Source organism: Cyprinodon tularosa, unplaced genomic scaffold (assembly GCF_016077235.1).
Source record: "Cyprinodon tularosa strain WSP-4 unplaced genomic scaffold, ASM1607723v1 ctg102, whole genome shotgun sequence".
Taxonomy (NCBI): domain Eukaryota; kingdom Metazoa; phylum Chordata; class Actinopteri; order Cyprinodontiformes; family Cyprinodontidae; genus Cyprinodon; species Cyprinodon tularosa.
This window is the reverse complement of record NW_024037805.1, coordinates 320,958-343,026: the sequence shown is the minus strand read 5'-3', so window position 1 is coordinate 343,026 and position 22,069 is coordinate 320,958. Positions and strand designations below refer to the sequence as shown.

The following is a 22,069-nucleotide window of genomic DNA, read 5'->3' as shown; positions in this document are numbered from 1 at the left end:
GCAAATGGCTCACAATTACCTATTGAGCAGATATATATAATCAGCACATATAAAGTTAACAATTAAAGCTCAATTAAAGCTTATCCTATCATTGGCTAGTGAAATTGCTAATGATAAGAAAACTATAGGCATATTCTTAGGTTAAAAAAGCAGCTGAAGAAATGTCAATATTTATCCAATGAGCTTCTTTATGAGCTAGTGAGGGAGAAGTTTCTAGCTTCAAAGTGACATTCGTTAGCTGTTAAGCAATCCAAATTAACATGCAGGTTAGGCCCCCTTAACAATGGGGCTCGTTAGAGCCTTTGTTGCCCGGCTCACTGGGAGATGTTTTGGTCCCATGCATGAAGGTTAGCATTAAGCATATTGCTGAATGATACGTTTTTGTTTTTCTGTGCTCCTCCTTTGTTTAGAGATGGTTTGACATAAATGGCTTCTTTTACACGTCAAACATCCATATTCTCTGTCCAAAATAGGGGTAGGTGGTCCTAAAATTTAGCTATAGGCAATAATGAATGATGGCCCTAATAAGGTATAGTGAGGAATTGCCAATATCAGTTAGATTTCATGTAAATTTCGCAAGCAAATTTTGTAGCTCAGCTTTTTTTTTATTACTTTTGGTGAGTTTAATGTAGCAGAACCAACATTAAAATGGGTTAGGTACTAATGTACAGAAATTATATAAGTAATAAAAATTGCAGTCAAGATGATAACACATACATTAATAAAAATAATGAATTATTTTCACCCACTGGTATAGGTTAGGGATAGAAAGCTCTAGCTCAGAACAGTACATCTTGCCTTTAGAGGGTGAACCAGTTGCACAGCAGCCTGTGTTGTAGGAGGCGGGGTGATATTTTACTTTAGTGTGAGGCCATGTTGCATTTGCTGTAGATTGCTTCCACTGGCAGATTAATTTACGTCTGTTGCTGCTGTGACACTTTGCAGCAGAGGGATGGTGTATGTAAGATTAAATCTGAATAAACTACAGGGTGTGTGGCTATGATGATGAAGGACCATGTCAACATGTTCAACAAAGTAACTTTCTGGCCTTGTTTTAATACTTTAATACAACACTGGAAATTTAAAAGATCAATGACTACAATATATGAGGCTGAGGATACGCTTTTACAAGTCATTGCTTTCATTTGCTCCACTACACCAGAAATGCAGAGTATCTGCATTCTATTGCCAAATGATAAACAACACAGTATTTCCAATAATATTAAATTATTGATGAACAAACCTGTCCAAGATTCTCTCTGGTGCACCCTTCATCACCAGCAGATGACCAGAGGGATTGTCCTCCACTTCATGGATGGAGAGCTTAAAGACACATAAAAAAGAAACATGCATTGATTTACTAATGTTCAATTTTCTTCTTTCAAAGAGAGTGAGATTTTCAGCAAAGCGATACTAGGAAAGGACTCTGTAACATCATTTGAGGGAGCTGCTGTGGCAATCTTCCAACTGATTTAAATGAAAGTCACATCAAAGCTGACTTGACAGAACAAACATTGAAAGTCATATGCATTCCTTTCATTCATGCAGTTTTTTCAATCACACTCTCACATGAATTGTTGGCATGATATACTTTTCTATTGCCCTTTCTCTAACAAGACTCATCACACAGTCCCCCAGATAGTTTGTATCCAAGTCAAAGCCTGTTTAATCTCAGAAAACCAGAAATGGCCTTTTTCCTCCTTTTTGACACAGACATTTTTATTTGTACTCAGACAACAGGTGTAATAAAAGCATGCAGAGAGTATTTTCTGAGCAACAAGATAACTGCTGTTCTCCAGCTGGCCCAGATCTTCTAGTGCACTGGGTATAAGAACATTGACAGGGAGATACCTACAAGCAGTAATAGCTGATCTGGTGTTACACAAGATAGAAAAAAAAATATTGTGATTACTTTATATGATATATTATTAACTATATGTTACCCTTTTGGATCGTAATACCATGTAGTTGGATATTAGGTCAAATCTGTTCTAATCTTTGTGAAAATGAAAGCTAACCAGCAAAAAAAACCACTCTATGATAAAAGAAAATCTAGTTTTTGCTGTTTTAAATAAGGCCAGATGAAAAGATATTTTTAAGATGAAGCAAGTACTGGACAAATATTTCATTTCCTCTCATTTATTGAGTTATATGCCTCGAAACATGAAATTTAAAATCAGAACTTTGCTGCCAAAAAGAAGCTACTTGGTTAATTAATACTAAGGTAGGTTTTGTATTCTAGTGCAAAAAAGGCCAAAGCTACTGAAAGGAACCAGAGCTTCCTTAACATTACAAAGTTGGGAGCATGTGCCATATCATCATTTTAGTCTATCTTCCTAAGGGAAGCCTTAATACTGATATAAGAAAATGAACTTAGATCAATTAAGAGTAGGTCCGACCCAAACCTCTAAGGGAGGTGGCAAAATTTGTTTTTGGGCCCTCTGCTTCAGCCATGATTATACATGTTGATGCAATTAACAGTGGGAAGATCAGATCATTCACATAGAGGCTTTAAACTCACTACAGCTCTGCCAGTGCTGTCTGCAGTCGCCTATTGGTACTAAATACTGTAGTGTTACTAAAACTAATAAAATAGGTCTGGTGGGGGGGTAGGGGTTAAGTGCATGAACCATGTTCAGAGGCTTTGGCCCCTGATGGGGCTGTCACAGGATTGAGTCTTGGCCTGGTGCCCTTTGCTGCATGTCTTCTTCCTCTCTAAACCCATTTCCTGTCTTCATACTTTCAGAAATTGTAAAAAAAAATAAAGCCCATTATAGCATAAGAAATAATCTTTAAAATAGTAAAATAACCAAGTATGCAGTTTATTTATAGTAACCAGAGGTGTCAAAAGTATTGATGTTTATAAAGTATTGGAGGAAAAAAAGGCACCAGCCTATTAAAGGAAGATTTTTCTAAAATTGTGGGTGATAACTTCCTTATACTTAATCTATTTTGTTTTATAACTAATGGCAACAGTGGGAAATTTTACTTTGCATCATCTTGAAAAACAATTTATTGGTGCAGGACCGAGTGAAACCACAAAAATAATTTGTTTCTGGATGAAAAAAATTATTTTGATAGTTTTTATTTCTTTAGATGTCAACAGGCCATAACCAAAATGTGCTTAAATGAAACAAAACTAACGAGTTTATATTTAAAATGGAAGCAGTAGAAATTAGAGATAATTGCAAGAAAATGTAAGCAATAGAAGCTACAAGTTGTCTTAAAATAATTACTCCAGACCAAAATTTCTACTTATGGGTATTGTGGAAGATTTTAACAAATTTTTTAAAAGACCCCCCCCCCTCTCCACTAAAAAAAAAAATGCACATGCACAACCCTGTACCCGCTTCCAAGACGGAACGCATATTAAACGCGTGCGATGCACAAGCCCATTTCTACTCCTGCAGGCTCTGTTTAAAAGTTGCTGTTGTCATAGCTCATACAAGCTTATTGTGCCCTAAATCCCTCAATTACCCTATATATATATATCTATATATATATAGATATATATATATATAGGGGACTATATAGTGGATTTTATGGTGAACTCCTCCACTGCTAGGTGCCTCCGCCATCTTTGTTATTAGTGGCCACTGTCGGGTAGTGACAATCTATGAAGACATCGAGCCGCTGTGAAAGCAAATCTGCCTCTTCTCCATCTTTCTTTTCTTCTCATACACTTCGTAGACACTTTTTCTCTTACCATCGTCTGTAATGTTCAAAGAACCACGGTGAGAAAGGTGAGCTTCAATGACTATCTGAAACCGTAGCTCACCAGAGATATACGCCTGAAAGTGCTCATACGCAGAAAGATATAGTTAATGTGACAAGCACGTTGGACGGCCTTACGTAAACAGAATGATTGACAATTAAGAGGACCACTTATTTAGATGATCCACCTGGAAATAAAAGATCGTCCTCTATACCTTTAAGTGAGGTTACAAAGTATTTTTTTCGGTTTGGTACTTGACATCTGTGAGTGTAAAGTGTCATACTGTTTATACTTTTTTGTTACAACTTCTAAAATAATGCACAAAAAATAATTTGCAGTGCAAGAACAACAACAACCAAAAAAAAAAGCTTTTATAAGAGATAAATATGAATTAAACTGCACAAAAACAGACATAATTAAATCAAATAAACGGTAAAATATAAAGCCTGCTCTTAAATAATGGAAATAAAAAGTTACCTGCAGGTAAAAAAATTTAGATAGAATTTAAAGTCTAATAATTAACACTAAAACTATGTACAGGTGCTGGTCATAAAATTAGAATATCATGAAAAAGTAGATTGATTTCAGTAATTCCATTTAAAAAGTGAAACTTGTATATTATATTCATACATTACATACAAACTCATATATTTCAGATGTTTATTTTGTTTAATTTTGATGATTACAAATGACAACAAATGAAAATCTCAAATTCATCATATCAGAAAATTAGAATATTGTGAAAAGGTTCAAAATTGATGGCCCCTGGTGCCACACTCTAATCAGCTAATTAACTCAAACCACCTGCAAAAGCCTTTAAATGGTCCTTCAGTCTAAATCCTTTGTTTTTATTGGTCTTCAGTAATATTCTAATTTTCTGATATGATGAATTTGAGATTTTCATTTGTTGTCATTTGTAATCATCAAAATTAAACAAAATAAACTTCTGAAATATATGAGTTTGTATGTAATGTATGAATATAATATACAAGTTTCACTTTTTAAATGGAATTACTGAAATCAATCTACTTTTTCATGATATTCTAATTTTATGACCAGCACCTGTATGTGCTAAAGCTCCTTTTAAATCTTAACCCAAACATACAACCTTTTTATTGCAGTTTTTCCTTATAGCCACTCACTCCTTGAAACCTGTGCTTCCCAGCTTTACTGTTTGCAAAGTCGTTGATGACATCACTGTCAATGATCCGACAGACGGAAGGATGTCTGGAAGCTTTTCAATCTCTGAAGCTGGTGCACTCTCATCACCATCTAACTGTTTTCCAAAGATAAGATTGCCTCTTAGAAGTTTACATTGGTCCTTTTTCTTCTGTCTGTCATTCTGGCTCGAGAAATAATTATGCATGGAAAAAAGAGCAACTACTAATTGTTCTGAAGACCAGTTTCTGCCCCAGGGCCAGAAACAGTCGCTTAGTTTGTTTTTGCCTTAAAATCTGACCAGGAGGGACATTAGTGAGGCTGTCTTCCACGTATAAAGATTGCTGTGGGCTCCTGACAGGGCAAATAAGCAATAATACGCAGAGGTATTTTAGTCGTAAAACAACCCTGATAAAATGTCAGTAAAAACAACCAACTGAGAAAATTCTGTCCGCAGGATTTCAGTAAATCTCTGCAGTTGCCATGCTCTTCTATTTTTGGACAGCTTTTCTGTGTGTATCTTACAGTGTGTGTTTGCACACAAGCTTTATTCTTTACCTGCAGCACTTTTTATCTAATGTGTTAAATTTTTGAACATGACATCTTCAGGCTACTTTCCTTTAATAGAAAAATAAACGTACGTTAACTTCCCTGGAACTAATAAAAGCTATGTAAGAAATCTCTATAAAAGAAGAATCTATTTTTTTTTTGTGTAAACAAAAAAGAACAAAAATATAAAAAATAGTATTGAAAAGTTAAAATGTGTATATTAGTGTAAAGAAAAGTGTTAAGAAAAGCAAGACTTGTTATTTATATAACTCAATTCAATAGCAAGACAAAGTAATTTATGCAACAGAATAATAAAGAGGTAAAGGTACATTGCAAGGTAATTTAAAAAAGAATCACAAAATTATTAATAAATTAGAAAAGCCCTCAGAGAGCGCAGTGCCAAGCAGCACATTCTGCCCCATTTTATGACTTACACCTGTAGCTAAAAGTCACACATGATCTGGATCAATATCAAATTTTAATGAGTTATTCCTTGGCATAAGGCTCACCTCTGAAAAAAAATTCTTTAGAATCCTTTTATAAGTTCATATATGTAAGTCGCAGCCTGTGCCTGCAGCCTTTGGTGTCTGTTCTGCTCTTTCCTTCCGCACTCTGCTGTCTGCTTTGATCAGAAGTTCGAGACTTTGAGTGAGGCATGGCTCCCTTTTCCTGTGTTCTTTTTTGTTCTTTATCTTCATTATAATACCTCTGGATTTTTTCATTCAGATGCTGAAGTTGTCAGTAGTCACTGCTGCCACCCTCTGGTGAAGCGGGAAACTGCTTGTTCCGCAAAATAATGTTAAAGAATCCTTTAATAAAATTCCTGCATCCGGATCATGATCTGGATGACCACAGCTTTAAAGGATTGTTACTTAGAGTAAGGTGCACCTTTTAGTTAAAAAAAAATAAAAATCATTAAAATCCATTCATTGTTTTTCATTTTATTCTTTTGACTGAGAGACAAACTAAAACACCTAAAAATATAATCTCCTTGGAAGTAAAATTTTAAAAAAGTTGGACCATAAACTTAAACAGTTAAGAATGTTTAGATAGTATACAGTATTTACCATAAAGGTTGCTTTAAATAAAGACATTTTCCTTTTCGATTTAGAGCAATTGAGGGTTTCAGTACTTTGTTCCAGCTTAGTGGAGCATAAGAGCTAAAAGCTGCCTCTCCATTATTGGCTCTGGTTCTTCATTTCCAATGTAAATTGCAACATAAACACTTGAGAGGTCTGGATGGTTGAACCACTGACAACAAGTCTGCAATGTGTTTTGTTGCTAAGCCATTTAGTGATGGACAGAATAACAGAACTATTTTAGGTTCTATTCTCTGAGATATGAGGAGCCAGAATAAGCATGTTAGCTGTGGTCAACTTTATTAGTTGTAGTGAGGATGTGGGCAGCAGGATTCTGGATCAGCTGTAGCTTTTTGATAGATTTTTTGTTATGGAGAATTGTGAAGACATTGTTGCCGTTGTTAATTCTACCAAAGTTTAACACATTTATTTGTAAGATTATGATTCTTGCTGCATTAGCTGAATCTGTGTGCCTTTGGTCCAAAACTATTTCTTCTACTTCTTCAGTTTTGTTTCAATTCAGCTAATAATATTTCAATTCTCAGTCTAAAAATGTGGTTTTGGCTAGCTTTATGGACTAAAATTCAAACATATTCTTTCATGGACAAAATGATAAATGATTGTAACCTTGGGCAAATCGACCTGAGATTCAATTTGAATAAAATCCATCCTAAAAACAGCAGGACTGGAACAAAGTTATAAACTTCAATAGGAGTAGTTCCAGAATAAATCCTTGGACGGACATAAATGTTTACCTGGTACTTGTTGGTGGAATTGAAGGGGATCTCAGCCACTTTGGGGTTTCTGTCTCTCAAGTCACGAACACTCCCAGAACACAGCTCGATGCATTTCAACAGGGCCGACTCTGACGCGTCCCCCGCTGTGTCCCTCTAGGGTAACATACACAGGATCACATTAATGCAGTCACTCATATCCGCATACTACAAAATGACTTATGGTTTGTGTTTATGGCAAAGCACTGAAGGAAAACTTTTACAGTGTTTTATTTAATGATTTAAATGAGACACCTTTGAAAATTTAGCTCATTTCCATTTTGCTTCTCATTTATGACTCAGGCAGGAAGCCACATGTACAGCAGCGCTCATAACTTGCCCACAGGCTTGTTTTTAAAGATAGGCTATAGCTGAATGTTTGAAATAGAAATACAGAACCAAGTTGTATTCATCATTATTCAGTAAGAAAATAATAAATTGACTTAAAAAGCTTGTGTCTCACAGAAAAGCACACTAGAGGATATCTGGAGCATTTCTAATACTCCATTTTTAATAATTAGATATGGGCTTGGATTTAATAGCTTTAGATGATGGATAAATGTTGCTTGAGTAATGAATCGGATCATTATTACAAACAGCTAAGTTATTAAGAGTCGTGACCTGAAGGAATCAGAACCTCATCAGTTGTTTTTTAGACTCAGCGGTCCAAATGCCATGTCTTCAAAAGGGTACTATTTTACCTGTGTCACACTAAAGCCTGAAGTATCTTTGAATTTATGGATAATTTTATGCTGAGCCAACAGCCAAACTGCTAACTACAGAAAAAAATGGTCAGGACTCAGAACAGGGGACCCAGTATTTAAGGCAGACAGACAGTCAGATAATATAAAAGCATTTCTTCAAAAAAGGCGGATCTGCAGTTACAGTAAAAATGTCTAAGGCAGGAACCTTTGTTTTATAGTTTAGTCCATGCCCAGAGCAAAAGGTTGATTCCAGTTGGATGTCAAACAACACACGGTGGGTACCGCCCATAGAGTCCCAGACGCTGTAGTCCCAGAGGACAGAAAACAGCAGGAGATCAGGCCTGAAGGAAGGCAGGATAATCCAGAGTGTGAAGCCAAAGCCAGTGTAGAAGATGTGCTCAGGATTCAGAACCAGGAGATCAAAAGTCCAAAGAGGTTCCAAAGGGAAAATCTGGTCAGTTCCAGGTAACAGCTCCAAGTTCAGCAAACAGGCAGAATCCAGCAGGAGTCCAGAGGGGAACAGGCAGGCTCAGTGGTTGAGAGTTAGAACAAGTCAGGATAAGGTAATCAGAAACACTAAGGTAATAATGGAACACTCTCACCACTGGCTCAAGAATCGTTTTGCACTGATGACTGGTTAGATGGCTGATTAAATAGAAGCTGGAGCAGGTGGATAAGAAGAACGGTAATGAGAAAATGTGCAGAGCTAGGCAGGTGAATGAAATGAGTAATCCAGCTGAATTCAGTGCCAAGATCATAACAGGACATCAACGGTGCAATGAGTTTAATATTTATTTTTATTTACATTCTCTCTGATACCCTTATAGAAGATCCAGAGAAATAGTTCGCCTTCAGAAATCAACTAATCTGTGAAAACAATCTAGAGTGTTCTAACTTATTTTCTGAATAAATCAACCCCTTTTGTGAAATCCTCTGTTTTGTTTTGGTTTGGTTTCTTAGGAGCATTTGGAAAAACACATTTTCCAAAAATACAGGCCGGTTAAGCAGATGAGACTGTGGTGGGGGACCTTTGAGCAAAACAGCTAAACTAAATGTTAGACCGATTAAATGAGAATCTCTGGCAGGAATCAAACTATATCTGGATTCAAGCTAAAGAATACAGCCTGTACTGTAGATAAGCCATGCTTTTCCAGATCTAGCTACCAAAGAAAGATTTGCAGTTGGGGTTGCAATTACCTAAGGGGTGTGGATATGGATGATTGACAGACTTTGCAGACTTTCCCTAGTAAATGCTACGGATTTCAGCTGTTATGAATACATCATTATAAAAGGATGTGGCATTTCCAAGGAAAGAGGTTAAGATCAGTCTTTAATTAATTAATAAAATTGTAACTGACAAATAACGGATACTTCTGTGGACGACAACTGACCTAAATTTTTACAAAACTGTTCTAAATGTCTGTTTTTATCCTAAAACTGAGTCATGTAAAACACAAATGTCAAGAAATCTCTTTTTAAAACTCTAAATGACTCCACTTTGCTTTTGCTTTTGGGCGGTTTCAAAGTTTGCATTTTTATGTGCAATATTTTAAGATTTATCGTTTTATAAAAATATAAAATATTCAATAGATAAAAATTATTAATAAACATAATTTCCCTTAACAAATATTCAGGGATGATAACAGCAGTCCTTGAAAATAAGTGCTAAACTGATGACCTGACGCCCATAAATACAACAGGGACTTCGACTTGGACAAGAAATTTCTTTGTTTCTATTTATTCATTCATGAACAGCCGTGAAACAAGGACAAGCGCTCCGCGAGATTTGTCCTTGTTTGTGCCTTTTCATGAATGAATAAATAGATCAAGGGAAATTCCATTTATCTGTCTTCACACGAGCAGATGGGGACTTGTTTTAGTAATGGCGGCGGTACCTCTACTGCTGAGTTTGACTGCTGTCATGAGACACATCTGTTAGTTTTTTTTGCCTGGAGGAAGCCGGGCACCAGGAGGGACAGACAGACTTCAACAGAGACGTTTGTCCTCTCACAGAAGAAGTTGTAATCCAATAACTGCAAGCCACATTGAGAATTCCTTCGGGTCAATGAAGCACAGGCTGGAGGAAAGCGGCTGGTAGAACATTGGGATAATATTGACTTACCCACCCAGCGGTGCATGTTTTTGTGTGTCCGTACGGGTGAGATCTTTTCTCTGAGTGTATTGGAAGGTTCTCTGTGTGTGTGTTTATAACTGAGAAAAGGTTAAGAGTGTAGGCCAGGTGTGTGTAGAACAGACTTTATAGACTTTAATGTGAATTATAGCATCTTCTGCATCCCAGATGTCTAAGAATTTGCTTAATTTAAGATATATTAAATAATTTTTCAGGTCAATATTGTCATGGTTTTGTTGTTTTATTTTGAGTTTTCATTGGTGTTATTTTGATTCTTGTGTTCTAGGTATTTTTGATTGTATTTGAGTTCTTGGATAATTCCTGTTTGCCCTCTTGTGTCAGTCTCCTTTTCCCTAGCTCCCTTCTTGTCTCTGTTCACACCTGCTCCCAATCTGCTAATTAGTCTGGTCTTTGATTGTCTCTCCCATTTATTCTCCGACTGTTCAGTCACTCTTGGCTGGTGTGTCATCATTTCTTTGCCCGCTCTTGTTGTGAGTATTCTTGGTTTTGTGCGTTTTTCTGATTTTTTTCTTATTTATATTTTTTGGATTTTTGCTTCTGTGGAACTTTTGGTTAATTAAACTTAAAGTAAACTCCCTCAGCTTCAGTCTACATTTCCGTCCTGTCAAACCTCCAACCTCACTGTGACAAATATACAGCATGTATCAATGTAGCAAGTGGTATAAAGTTGTTGTTAGGCAACCAGACAGATACCTGACACCTGATCAGACAAGTGACTCCATGACTTCACAGCAGGGACGTGGCTAGACCTATTTTAGGGTGGCTGAAGTCATCCCTTCGTTGGTATTAGCCACCCCATAATTATTTTGCGATTTTTATTGTTATTTTTTTATTTATTGATTTTTTTTCCATATAACCCCAAACAATTGCAGTAAAGCACTGAAAACGAGCCACCAAGAAGGCAAGTAAATCTGAAGATAAGTTCCTGTTAGTTTATTTACAAACACAATTATTTATACAATTATTAATATCGTTAGGATATTCATTTCCTTCATTGGCTCCGCGTCCAGCGTCACGTCACGTGGTACACGGCCATCAACTGGACCATAGCAGCTGTGCAGTGCAGCAACAGCGCGCCCTTTGAATCTCCACACAGTCATCGAGCTTGATTAGGAAAGTTATGGTTGCGTGCAGATACATACGGTGAGTTTGCCATTTGATGTCAGCGGTTTACATTTTCTTCACTTTACCTGGAGTGAGGAAAGAGACAATATAGGCCTAATAGCTTGTCTGATTCAGTAGGAATTACGTTACCATGGTGAACAAAGTCAGTGGTGTGGGAAAACACACGATGTTGTTGTAGCCTACTAGCATCATTATAATAGTTTTGTCACAGGAGCAGTGATGGGCAGTAGCGCCGCTACATGTAGCGAAGCTATTAGTTTAACTACATTTTCAAGTAGCTTGACCGTAGCGTCGCTGCTTTATTTATCAAGTAACTTTCCTGTAGCGACGTTATTGTTTTGATCAAGTAGCGACGTAGCGTCCACAAACGCTACAAAATCCAGGGCAAAACTAAGAAATGAAACCAGGTTTTCTATTTCTAAACAACAATCAGCCACAAAACTACTGTAAATAGCAGTTTCAGCTGACGCTTTATAAGTGGCGTAGTAGCACAGGCACACTCCGTAGGGTTAAACAAGCGCACCTTTTCCGAGGCTGTCGTTCTATTGGCTGGAAAGGTTGCTAGGCAACGATCCAACTGCAGTCTGAGAGAGCAAAACAAATCCGCAAGCAGAGCGTAACTGAGACCCGTGCAGAGCGGAGATGGAGGCAAGCGAGAGGAAAAAATATCTGTGATAATATAGAAAATATCTGTTTAAATCTGAGAGAAGAAACAAAGATTTTTGAGAGAAGAGAAAATATTTGAGAGAGAGCGCATGTTTTGAGTGTGAGCATTATAAGTTTTGAGTGCAAGAAGATGAAATTCTTTTCTCTAATTGAAGTTATGTGCTCTTGCATTATGGCAGGATAATTCTCCCATATCTATGTGCCACCAGTCTGATAGGGCGACACTGTGTGATATGGTAGTGCTTCCTTGGGTTGACTATAGTTCTAAGTTGTACGTTTCATATACTGTTGATTTTGTGTTTTCATTAATACATTGTACTTAAAAATACTTCCTTTATTTGCATTAAAACTTTGTCAGACTGATGTGAAAAAGTCTCAAGGATATCCTTCTTTGCAATGATGCTATTGCCTATTGCCTACTGTCCATTTATGCAACTTGTATTTTGTGGTTAAACTTTAGATTAAGCAGAAATCTATCAAAGATAATGCTGCATTTATTAAGTTCCTCACATATATGTGTTTCTCTCTGTGCCAGGTGTAGAGAAAGACATGCCAAAGTCCAGGTCACACACACACACCAAGCACACACACAGAAACGGGGTTATTGCAAAGCAGACAGGGGTTCCTGACAGGTTGTGGGTGCAGGGGAGATGGGGAAAGATGAATGGCCAGGTTAAGGGTTTATGAAGATGTTGGGAGTCTGTTGGTTAGACAACTGTCTTCTGTAGAAGGTTTCCATTATGATGAGTGGCGAACCACTTGCCTTCTTCCATTTATGCAGTAATGCATGGCACCTACCATTTACTCTTTGTAATTTAGCACATTTTAACTGGTGTAGTTTAGTTGGTGAAGTAGCATTAGTGAGGGAAGTGTTTCCCAGGTATGTTGCTCTTAAAATAATGAATTTATAGACAGCGCCTTAGAAAGTGCACTGAAAAAATTTCGGCGCGCGCTACGCGCGCGCAATATCTTACCTAGGGGCTAAGCCACCCATGTCTCTCAAACCTAGTGACGGCCCTGCTTCACAGTCTGTTGTTCCAAAGCGGTTTGCAATAAAAGTCCAAAATATGTGAGGCAGATTGAAGCTATGTCCAAATTCACCACTATATAGAGCACCTTATCCTGGTTACGCCATTTTATATGAGTGACCCATCGTCTAGTACGTGAAAAAGTAGTGGACACAAAATTTCCCACAATGCACATTAAAAAGTAGTGTACATTGATAGTCACTCGACGAGCAGATATATTCCAGAATGCTTTTCAAGAGCTCTCCTCACAAAGGATCATGGGATTTGCTTTGGGGCTGAGAGAGAACAAAGATGGCGCAGACACCATGCGGGGAGCTGTAGTCACGTGACTAAGGGGAGCGAAAAGTAGACGATCATCTCAATGTCAACTTTATTTCTATAGCACATTTAAAAACAGCTATATCTGCCCAAAGTGCTGTACAACAAACAGTATAAAGTGCAATAAATTAGTAATAAGATATTTACAAGTTACACAGACATAAAACAATAAAATAAGATAAGAATCATCTGTCCGAATGGTCAGTTAACTGAATTCACTATAAAGTGCACTATGTAGTCCCCACTCTATGTAGTGATTGAGGGATTTAGGGGTTAGGATGAATTGTTCAGACACAGTCCCAGAATGCAGTGTTGTCAGTTGCTTTCAGGTGTGCTAAGCTGCAAAGTTACAGGTCTAGCACCCCTAGTGGCTAAAAGTTAAACTGTGTTGCTTCAATTAAGTAGAAGAAATTCTACCTTTAAAGCTGCAGTCTGTAACATTGAGAAGAGAGCAGACTTCGACTGAAAATTTGAAGAAAAACAGGTTTCACGCCACTCCCCCACCCTCTCTGCTTCACTCATGCCCCACCTCCAAGCCCCACCCCTCTCACAGCATCTGCGCGGCTACCGCATGCGACCAGAAGCGTCCAAGCAGCGTACGCGGCATGGAGTGTGAACCGGTAAGAGCGATAACATTCTCCTCCAAGCAGCTAGATATAAGATGCTGGTTATACCGAAGTTTGCCGTGTAAGCAGTTGTCGGCAGGGGCAGTAAGGGCAGTTTCTCTTTCGCTGGTGGCTTTCGCTCCGCCATGACTTCCACGCGCGTCCTCCTAACTGTGGCAGCCGGGCGCTGCGGCAGGTTAAGCGGTGAGGGGGGGGGAGCTGTGATTGACACTCCATCAGACGCTCCTCTGGCTGTGATTGGTTGTTTTGACTCGTCCCGAATTATTCTTTCCAGATTGAAATACAGGCAGTATGCGGGACCAATTGAAGCAGTTTTTTTCACAGGTTACATATCACATGTACTGCTGTCTGGGCATAGGGACAGTTTTAGCCAATATGACGAAAAAAGTGATTTATAAAAACTTAGACTTCAGCTTTAAATGAGCTATATTATTTGTTGAAGAAAATTTCAGGTAAAGCACTACATTCTTACATCCCTTGTAAAATTCAACATTATCAAAGTATTTTCATAAAAAAATCTGTCTATTTTTCACAGCTAACTGGAAGGTGAGAACTTCTTATCAGTAATCCATGACGTGTTGAATTCTAGATATAAAGAATAAGTATATGTCAAATTAATCTTTTTTTTTTATCCGTTCTCTAAAATATGCAAAAGATCAAACACATTCAAGGGAAGCAGATTTTTTTAAATCTTCATAAGTCAGGACATAACTACAAAGAAACAGCTACTTACCTAAACTCAACCATATCAATAAAATAACAGTTAAAACAAATGTGGGTTGTCCAAATCCACTCTATGGAAGCTATGATCCACTAAGTTTTTGATGAATCCCTTCTTCAACACACCTGAATCAAATGAATGCCTCATTACCAGCCCTCTGTGGAGCTGAATAACACGCTGATGAGGGAATTCAATTCCATTCAATTCATGTGTTTTGAGGAAGGCCTGCATTTAAAAGCTGTAGGATGGTAGCTCCCTTGAATAAACAAGGAGAAAGTTAATGTTGCTACAACACACACAGAGAGAGCGGGTTGTTTAGTGAGGTAAAAAACAGCTGACACTGAGTCTAAAACTGCAGCATAGATTAACATCAGGGGGGTTATCAAAGCTCCATTAGAACCACAAGACACCATCCAGTAGTTTGGGAAGGTTTTCAAGTGAAAAACCTTTTGTCTCCAACCATCCCCAAACTAAATGTGTGGAGTTTGTTAACTGGAACCGTGTGGTTATGACTGAGCTTTTTTGCAACAAACACTCCGCATGAGTCTGGCATGAAAAAAAGGGATGGATGTGTGACAAAGCACCTCCTGCCAACTGTTATGTATGGCTGTGGATCAGACTGCTATCAAGCCTTTGCAGTCTTTACTAAAGAGCATAAAATACTAGGAGATCGTTAGTAAAAGTTGGTGAGTTCTTTCTGAAAAAAAGAAAAATGACTAATAATTTGATCTTTTAACAGAATAACAATCCATAACATATTTCTGCACCTATTAAAGAAGTGTGCTAAAACTGATGTCATATTTATCAAGATTATTCAGTGTGAGCGTATTTATAGGAATGCCACCAAGTGTGAATTTGAGCTGAAAATTAGAATAAGTCAACAGAAGAATACTGTAAATCTTTTGATTGCTGTATTGAAATACAATGCACGTATACTTATTTACAGAACACTGTTCATTTCCTTTAGGAAAACTGAAAGACTGGATGAACATCAGAGGAAAAAAATGAAAATAACTAAACAGGCAGATACTGCATTGATAATTGGTCAGGTCAATCGGATTCTAATTTTTTATTTGTTTTAGATATGGTACAATATAAATTTTTTTGTTTCCGGTTTTAGGAAAACACAAGGTGGTGTTTATCAACCCTGCTTAAAAGGAGCTATGCATATTTTGTTTCCCATGACATTTATGAAAACTAAACAGAGCAATAACTGTGCTACACATAGCACAGTTATTGACATATACAACCTGTTAACTAATTCCAAAATCTGTTAATACACGTGTACAGATCATTTGTCACATAGGACATGGCAGTACTAGTCCTGTTATGGTTCTCCCCTTTGGGGACTCATATTTTTTCTTTTTCAATTATCAGTTATTCTCTGCGATGGACTGGTGACCTGTCCAGGGTGGACCCCGCCTCTCACCCATTGACTGCTGGAGATAGGCACCAGCACTCCTCGCGACCCCAATTGGGACAAGCGTGTAAGATAATGGATGGATGGATGGATGGATGGATGGATGGATGGATGGATGGATGGATGGTATTATCAGTTATTCTTTTTTGTTGTTTATTTGCTTTTTTTCCCCCATTATATCCTGGCAGTCTTTCTAGTTAGTTTCACTCACACTTGCTCCATATTCAGCTCATTAGTCCATCCTTTGTTCTGTTCCCCTTATATACTCCTCCTCTGTAGTCACTCAATGCTGGATCTTTCTTGTTGTTTAGTTGCTTCCTCATCTTTGGCTTCCCACATGAGTTTTACCTGACGTTTTCTGGTCTTTTGGTTCTTGTATTTTGTATTTTGTCTCAGTTCTGTGATTAAATCTACAAGATTCCCCTCAGCCTCCTGATCTCTGCATATGGGTCCTCAAAATCCTCCACCCAAAAGTGACAAGTCCCTTATTGAACAGCGATTGGACAAACCTTGTTTTATCCACATAAGGTCCAAGGGACTTGTCAGACTAACATGTTTTTAAACAATCAGAAATAAATCCAGACTATAAAAGCAAGATCACATATTTACTAAACTGAGCCTTGAAAGTGTGATTGTGACCTAGATCTGAGGCTCACAGGTTAAAGTGAACTAAAATGTGAATAATTGGCTCTGGCACTGAGTCCAAAACAATAATGTTCAATGTTTGACATTTGTCTGATGTTTTTTTTTTTTTTTTTTGTACCTCCAGCAGATTTTCTATGAAATACAAAAATAAAGCCTATTTATATTTAAAAAGTTTTGTGCTTAGAAATAAAAACAAGTTTTGGAGTGTTTTGCTTTATTGTCACACCCAGATTTATTAGCAAACACATTAAATTATCAGGAAAAGATTACATAAATAACTACAACTGGCAGTTTCAAATCATAGTTTTCATTTTGTCTGAACAAAATAATGAAATAAAATCTTCACATAGAACATTCAGAAGTAGATGCTAAAGAAAGAGAGACATTTTCCAGAATCACTCATCCAGACAGTCACGAAACAACCTAGGAAAAAGTCTTAGGCTGCTTTTTCACCAAGCATTTGGAATCCTTTTAAGTTTCCATGGCTCCAATTTTTAGAGCAGATGACATCAGTGTGAACCCAATCCAGAACTCTCTTAGGGGCAATGGTGGCCTAATGGTTAGAGCATTACGCTTGGGTGACAGAGGTTCTGATTTCAAGCCCCACTCCCACAGACTGCCACTCTGACTCCCTAAGTCAGAGTGGCGCCCTTAACCTCACACTGCTCCCAGGGTGCTGCACAATGGCAGCCCACTGCTCCCCAAGGGGATGGGTCAAATGCAGAGGTGGATCTCTCCAGTGTGAGATTAATTAAGTTTAATTATTTTTAGAAACTGACCCTAGAACTCCAGGAATAGTTGTAACTGTAGGTCTTAGTACAGTTTATCCAGACCCTACAGTGTGAATTCCTGCTAGGTCAGGGTAAAAACAGCATGAATAGATGATGTGACATAAGAGCCTATCATTTATTTAGGAGAAAAACAAGACTGAAAAACAAATTCAGAGCTCTAATCCGAAAAAAGTTGTCTCCTTTGGCTACGTGGAATGGTGAAGAGCGGGCGCAAAACTGCATTTTCGAAGAGCAAAATAACAAAGAAACCCAATAAAATAGACCTTAATTTTGGTTAATATCCCAGTCTGTGAAAACAGTGAAGCCATGTCTATACCCTGTCTAAAAATATCTGCATGAAAGCAAAGAGGACTAAGAGAAGGTATGGACTTTATTAGCTTTGCAATCCTTTGGACCGGATCGGGAATGTGAGTGTGCCCTGAAGCATCAGAAGCCTCACTAGCTCCGATGCTTCTGAGTTAAAAGGTTAGATTTAAGAGTTTTAACAGAAAAAGGGATTTGGAAAAATGACTCCATGAATCAAAGTAAACCCCACAGGTGACTTAAAAGAATATAAAGGTCTACCTCATTTGTCACCAAAAACATCAACAGCAGATGATCCCCCAGCTTTGGGAAAACATTCTGGTAACTGAACTGATTATTTAGCCTCCAGTTCTATTACATATTGCAAAATAAATAAATAAATAAAACACTATTTTAGAAAAAGAAGATAATACCTACAGACAAAAAATGTGATACAAGTTTATTAGTCTCTCTTCCTTACTGCTGCGAGCCTTACAGAAAATCCTGAAAAGCTATTTTGTCCACTAGTTTGTGCCTTTAGGTAAGCATAGTTGGATTACAGAGCATGGCGATGATCTAGTGTGTTAACATCTGAACGACAAAAAAGAGGAAAGTTTTATTTATTTACAACCCAGTCTAGTTCCAAAATTAAAATCTTTACGCTTTAAAAATTTCAAAGCCCTCCATAATGGCAGAATTCAAATATTTATATGGTAAAAAAAAACTGTGTCATTTTCCTCCAAGTGATGTAACAGACTCATTGCCAGTTATTACTAAAAACTTGATGACAGTCCTTGCTGCAAGGGATATCAAGTTTATGGGGGAAGTGGCGTTATTTGATGTTGCCAAGGTGACTGGTTGGAGTTTTTCCTTTAATAAATTGTAGGTAATATGAAAAGCTTAAATAATATTTGCAGTGTTGGGCAAGCTACTTGTTCAGTGTAGTGAGCTAAGCTATCAGTTACTCTACAATAAATTAAGCTTCACTACACAAAAGCTACCACCTAAAGAATTATAGCAAGCTAAGTTACACTAATGTGTTAAAAGTAGCTTAACTACATCAGAAGCTACTTAACGTTGTACCAACCTAATATCAATTCAACATGAGTCTGATACAATGGTTAAAATATTTATTAAAGATCAGCCAATGACATATCAGTGTAAAAATTGCTTTATGATCAGCATATTAAAATAAAAAGTGAAGTAATTACTAGTAGACAAACTAGTAAACAATCTGCTGTTATTAGAACCAAATGAAAGGTACTGTGTAGTGTTCTACATATCGAGACATGGCTATGAGTTTGCATTCAATGGACATCTCTAGGGAAAACAAAACCCTACAAAAGGCATCTTATTTCTTTAGGGTCTCCCTTAGAGAAAACTTCTTCAGACCTCAATTAAACAGTCGATTCAAGTAACAAATGAAACTGTTTACAAAAAAGGTGAAAAAATAAAGAAGGTAATTAAGTGAAACATATATTTATGTCTCACCATATACTTTAATTTCTACCTACATATTTATTCATTGTATTTTTGGGGGCAATTAATTGAATGCTTATTTATTTATTTATTGAGCATTTATTTTTTTATGTATTTATTTTATATATACGGTAGAGCTGTTCCTCCATAAATAAAAAATCTTATCTGTGCAAAGCCTAAAAACAGATTAATGTAAACATCCTGTCAGATAAACTAGGCCATGAAAATACAATATGGAAGTTTCACTACTGCTCTCTAATTAGAGTATCTTAGTGGCACATATGGGAGAATTATCCTGCCATAATGCAAGAGCACATCATTTCAATTTGAGAAAAGAATTTCATCTTCTTGCACTCAAAACTTATAATGCTCACACTCCAAACATGCGCTCTCTCTCAAATCTTTTCTCTTCTCTCTCAAATCTTTGTTTCTTCTCTCAGATTTAATGCTTCTTGCACAGATATTCTTCTCTCGCTTGCCTCCTTCTCGTCGCGCACAAACCGCGCTCTTTTCGAGTCTCAGATACGCTCGCAAACCCGTAGGCTCTGCTTGCGGAATTTTGTTGCTCTCTCGGACTGCAGTTGGATCGTCGCCTAGCAACCATTCCAGCCAATAGAACGACAGACTCGGAAAGGGTGCGCTTGTTTAACCCTACTGAGTGTGCCTGTGCTACTACGCAACTTATAAGAGCATCAGCTGAAACTGCTATTTACAGTAGTTTTGTGGCTGATTGTTGCTTCAAAATAGAAAACCTGGTTTCATTTCTTAGTTATGCCCTGGATTTTGTAGCGTTTGTGGACGCTACGTCGCTACTTGATCAAAACAATAACGTCGCTACAGGAAAGTTACTTGATAAATAAAGCAGCAACGCTACGGTCAAGCTACTGGAAAATGTAGTTAAACTAATAGCTTCTACTGCCCATCACTGAATATTTGTAGAGGGAATAGTTATTGAAAGCTTGGAGGCCATGATTCGTTTATATTGTATGACAAGTTGTGTATCAAATCAGTGTCTTTTGCAGTGTGGTGAAGATCTAATACCTGTGTAGCTCTATCTAAAACAAACCCTGGACAAGTAGTGGCACATTGTGGGCAGAGATGAGACTTCATGGTAACATTATGTGGAAGTAAAAACTTGGTTGAATTAATCTTCACATCTGGAACCTATAGCTATCCATCTGAGCGCCATGAATCCATAATCAGAAAACAGAAAGAACACGATAAGAAGGAAAATCTCACAAGAAAGGGAAAGATGACAGAAACCCATGGCAAGATATTTACTGTATAGAAGTAATGATGAACATTTTTTAAGTTACTACTTAATAAAAATTAAATATATGCAGTAAATCAGAATGTATGTCCAAGTCTAAGTTTATGAATTAATTAATTATTTCAGGTAATCCAGATTGAAATCGCAATGTTACACATGCAAACAATATGTATAATTAATGGAATGTCATGTTATATTCACCTTCTTGACCTTGTTTCATTTTATAAGAGCTGTAAATGCTAAAATTGGTATTGTTGTGATATTACCCTCCTCTACTGATGATATAATTTCCAAATTGGAGGAGAAGGAAGAACATTAATTTAGCATGAATGGTCTTTGGCTCCACTCTAGAAAATGATCAAAATATGAAGTTTAATCATTTAAAAAGAATCTGCACACATCTTCAAGTTCAAGCTGCATATTTATCCACCACTTCTTTCACTTTTTTGGATCAAATTTTTATTTTAACAAGGCTCTTCTTGAGCGACAGCTCACCTGATGTTCCCCTTATGTTGTTAACTTCACCCTACTGGCAAAGCTGTAGGAAAAATCATGTCTCATGAATTATGTGCATGTATTAGTTGATCCATATCTAAAAGAAATGGCTCATGATGGCCTTGCATTAAACAAAATGGGTTGCACGCCACTGCTGTAGAGAGTTGAGATAATTCATGAGCCTGCAGTTTGATGTGGAGCATTTGGAAAACTTCTGTTGTAGCATGTGTGTGTATGCGTGTGTGTCTGTGAGGGTGTAGGTGAAGGCGATGAATGTTCATACCATCATGATGGGGAGCTCCTCCTGTCCGAGTTTGAACACGGCTCTGTTGCACAGACCAGCCACGCGAGACAGAGAGGCCCAAGTACCAGAGGTCTTGTCAAAACCAGAACCTGGGAGCAGTGGTGAGGGAGCTGTGTTAGGCTTTCTTTAAACATGGCTCATCCAGTATTTATTCACCAGAATCATCTCTAGGTTCACAGAGTAGCACTAGATATTGCAGCTAAATAACATAAGTCGGGGTCACTTCAGTTAAGAAAATTGTTTTTCCCTGACCGAAAAGAGTTTTCAGTCCCCCAGTCTGGAAAATTAGATCCATTTTTTACCTGGAATACCTCCAAAATAAGAGCTGATAGGGAATTTGTTGTATGAAAATTTGAGCACTATCCACCCAATTTAAATAAAAAAATGACCTGCAGTCTGCTGCATTCATTTTTCATATTTGCCTGCTTGTGAGAGTACTCACTGTCACTGTTACTGTGTAGACAGACAGAAAGTGGATACAGTAGCTGGAGTTTTTGAGAGTGACCACTGTGAAGAAGAAGAAGCCTTATAAAAACATGCAGCAGTTGCAAAAAAAATAAATAAAAATAAAATCCAACTTTGGTTGGTCTCCTCTTAAAACCGCTGGCTCCTTAATATAGGATGGCAGGGTAGTCAGGGCTAATTATTATGAATGGAACAAACGCTCCTTTTCTGCCCAACCTTTTGGTTGTTGCTTGAGGGTTCTTGAAAAAAAAATTGGCCTGATATATGCTTCAGGGCCAGGAGGCCGACATTTAATTGGCTCTGT

General features: G+C 37.5%; 1 protein-coding gene across 1 annotated transcript in view; it reads right to left on the bottom strand.

Moving 5' to 3' along the window:
• The window catches only part of atp1a2a (ATPase Na+/K+ transporting subunit alpha 2a), a 95,205-nt gene that overhangs the window by 42,132 nt on the left and 31,004 nt on the right, over nt 1-22,069 (bottom strand). Inside the window, exons 10-12 of the mRNA XM_038279243.1 lie at nt 21,280-21,389; nt 7,257-7,391; nt 1,244-1,323 (exon numbers count right to left, since the gene is read on the bottom strand). Of these exons, the coding sequence (XP_038135171.1) occupies nt 1,244-1,323; nt 7,257-7,391; nt 21,280-21,389 (325 nt within the window). The remainder of the gene's footprint in view (nt 1-1,243; nt 1,324-7,256; nt 7,392-21,279; nt 21,390-22,069) is intronic.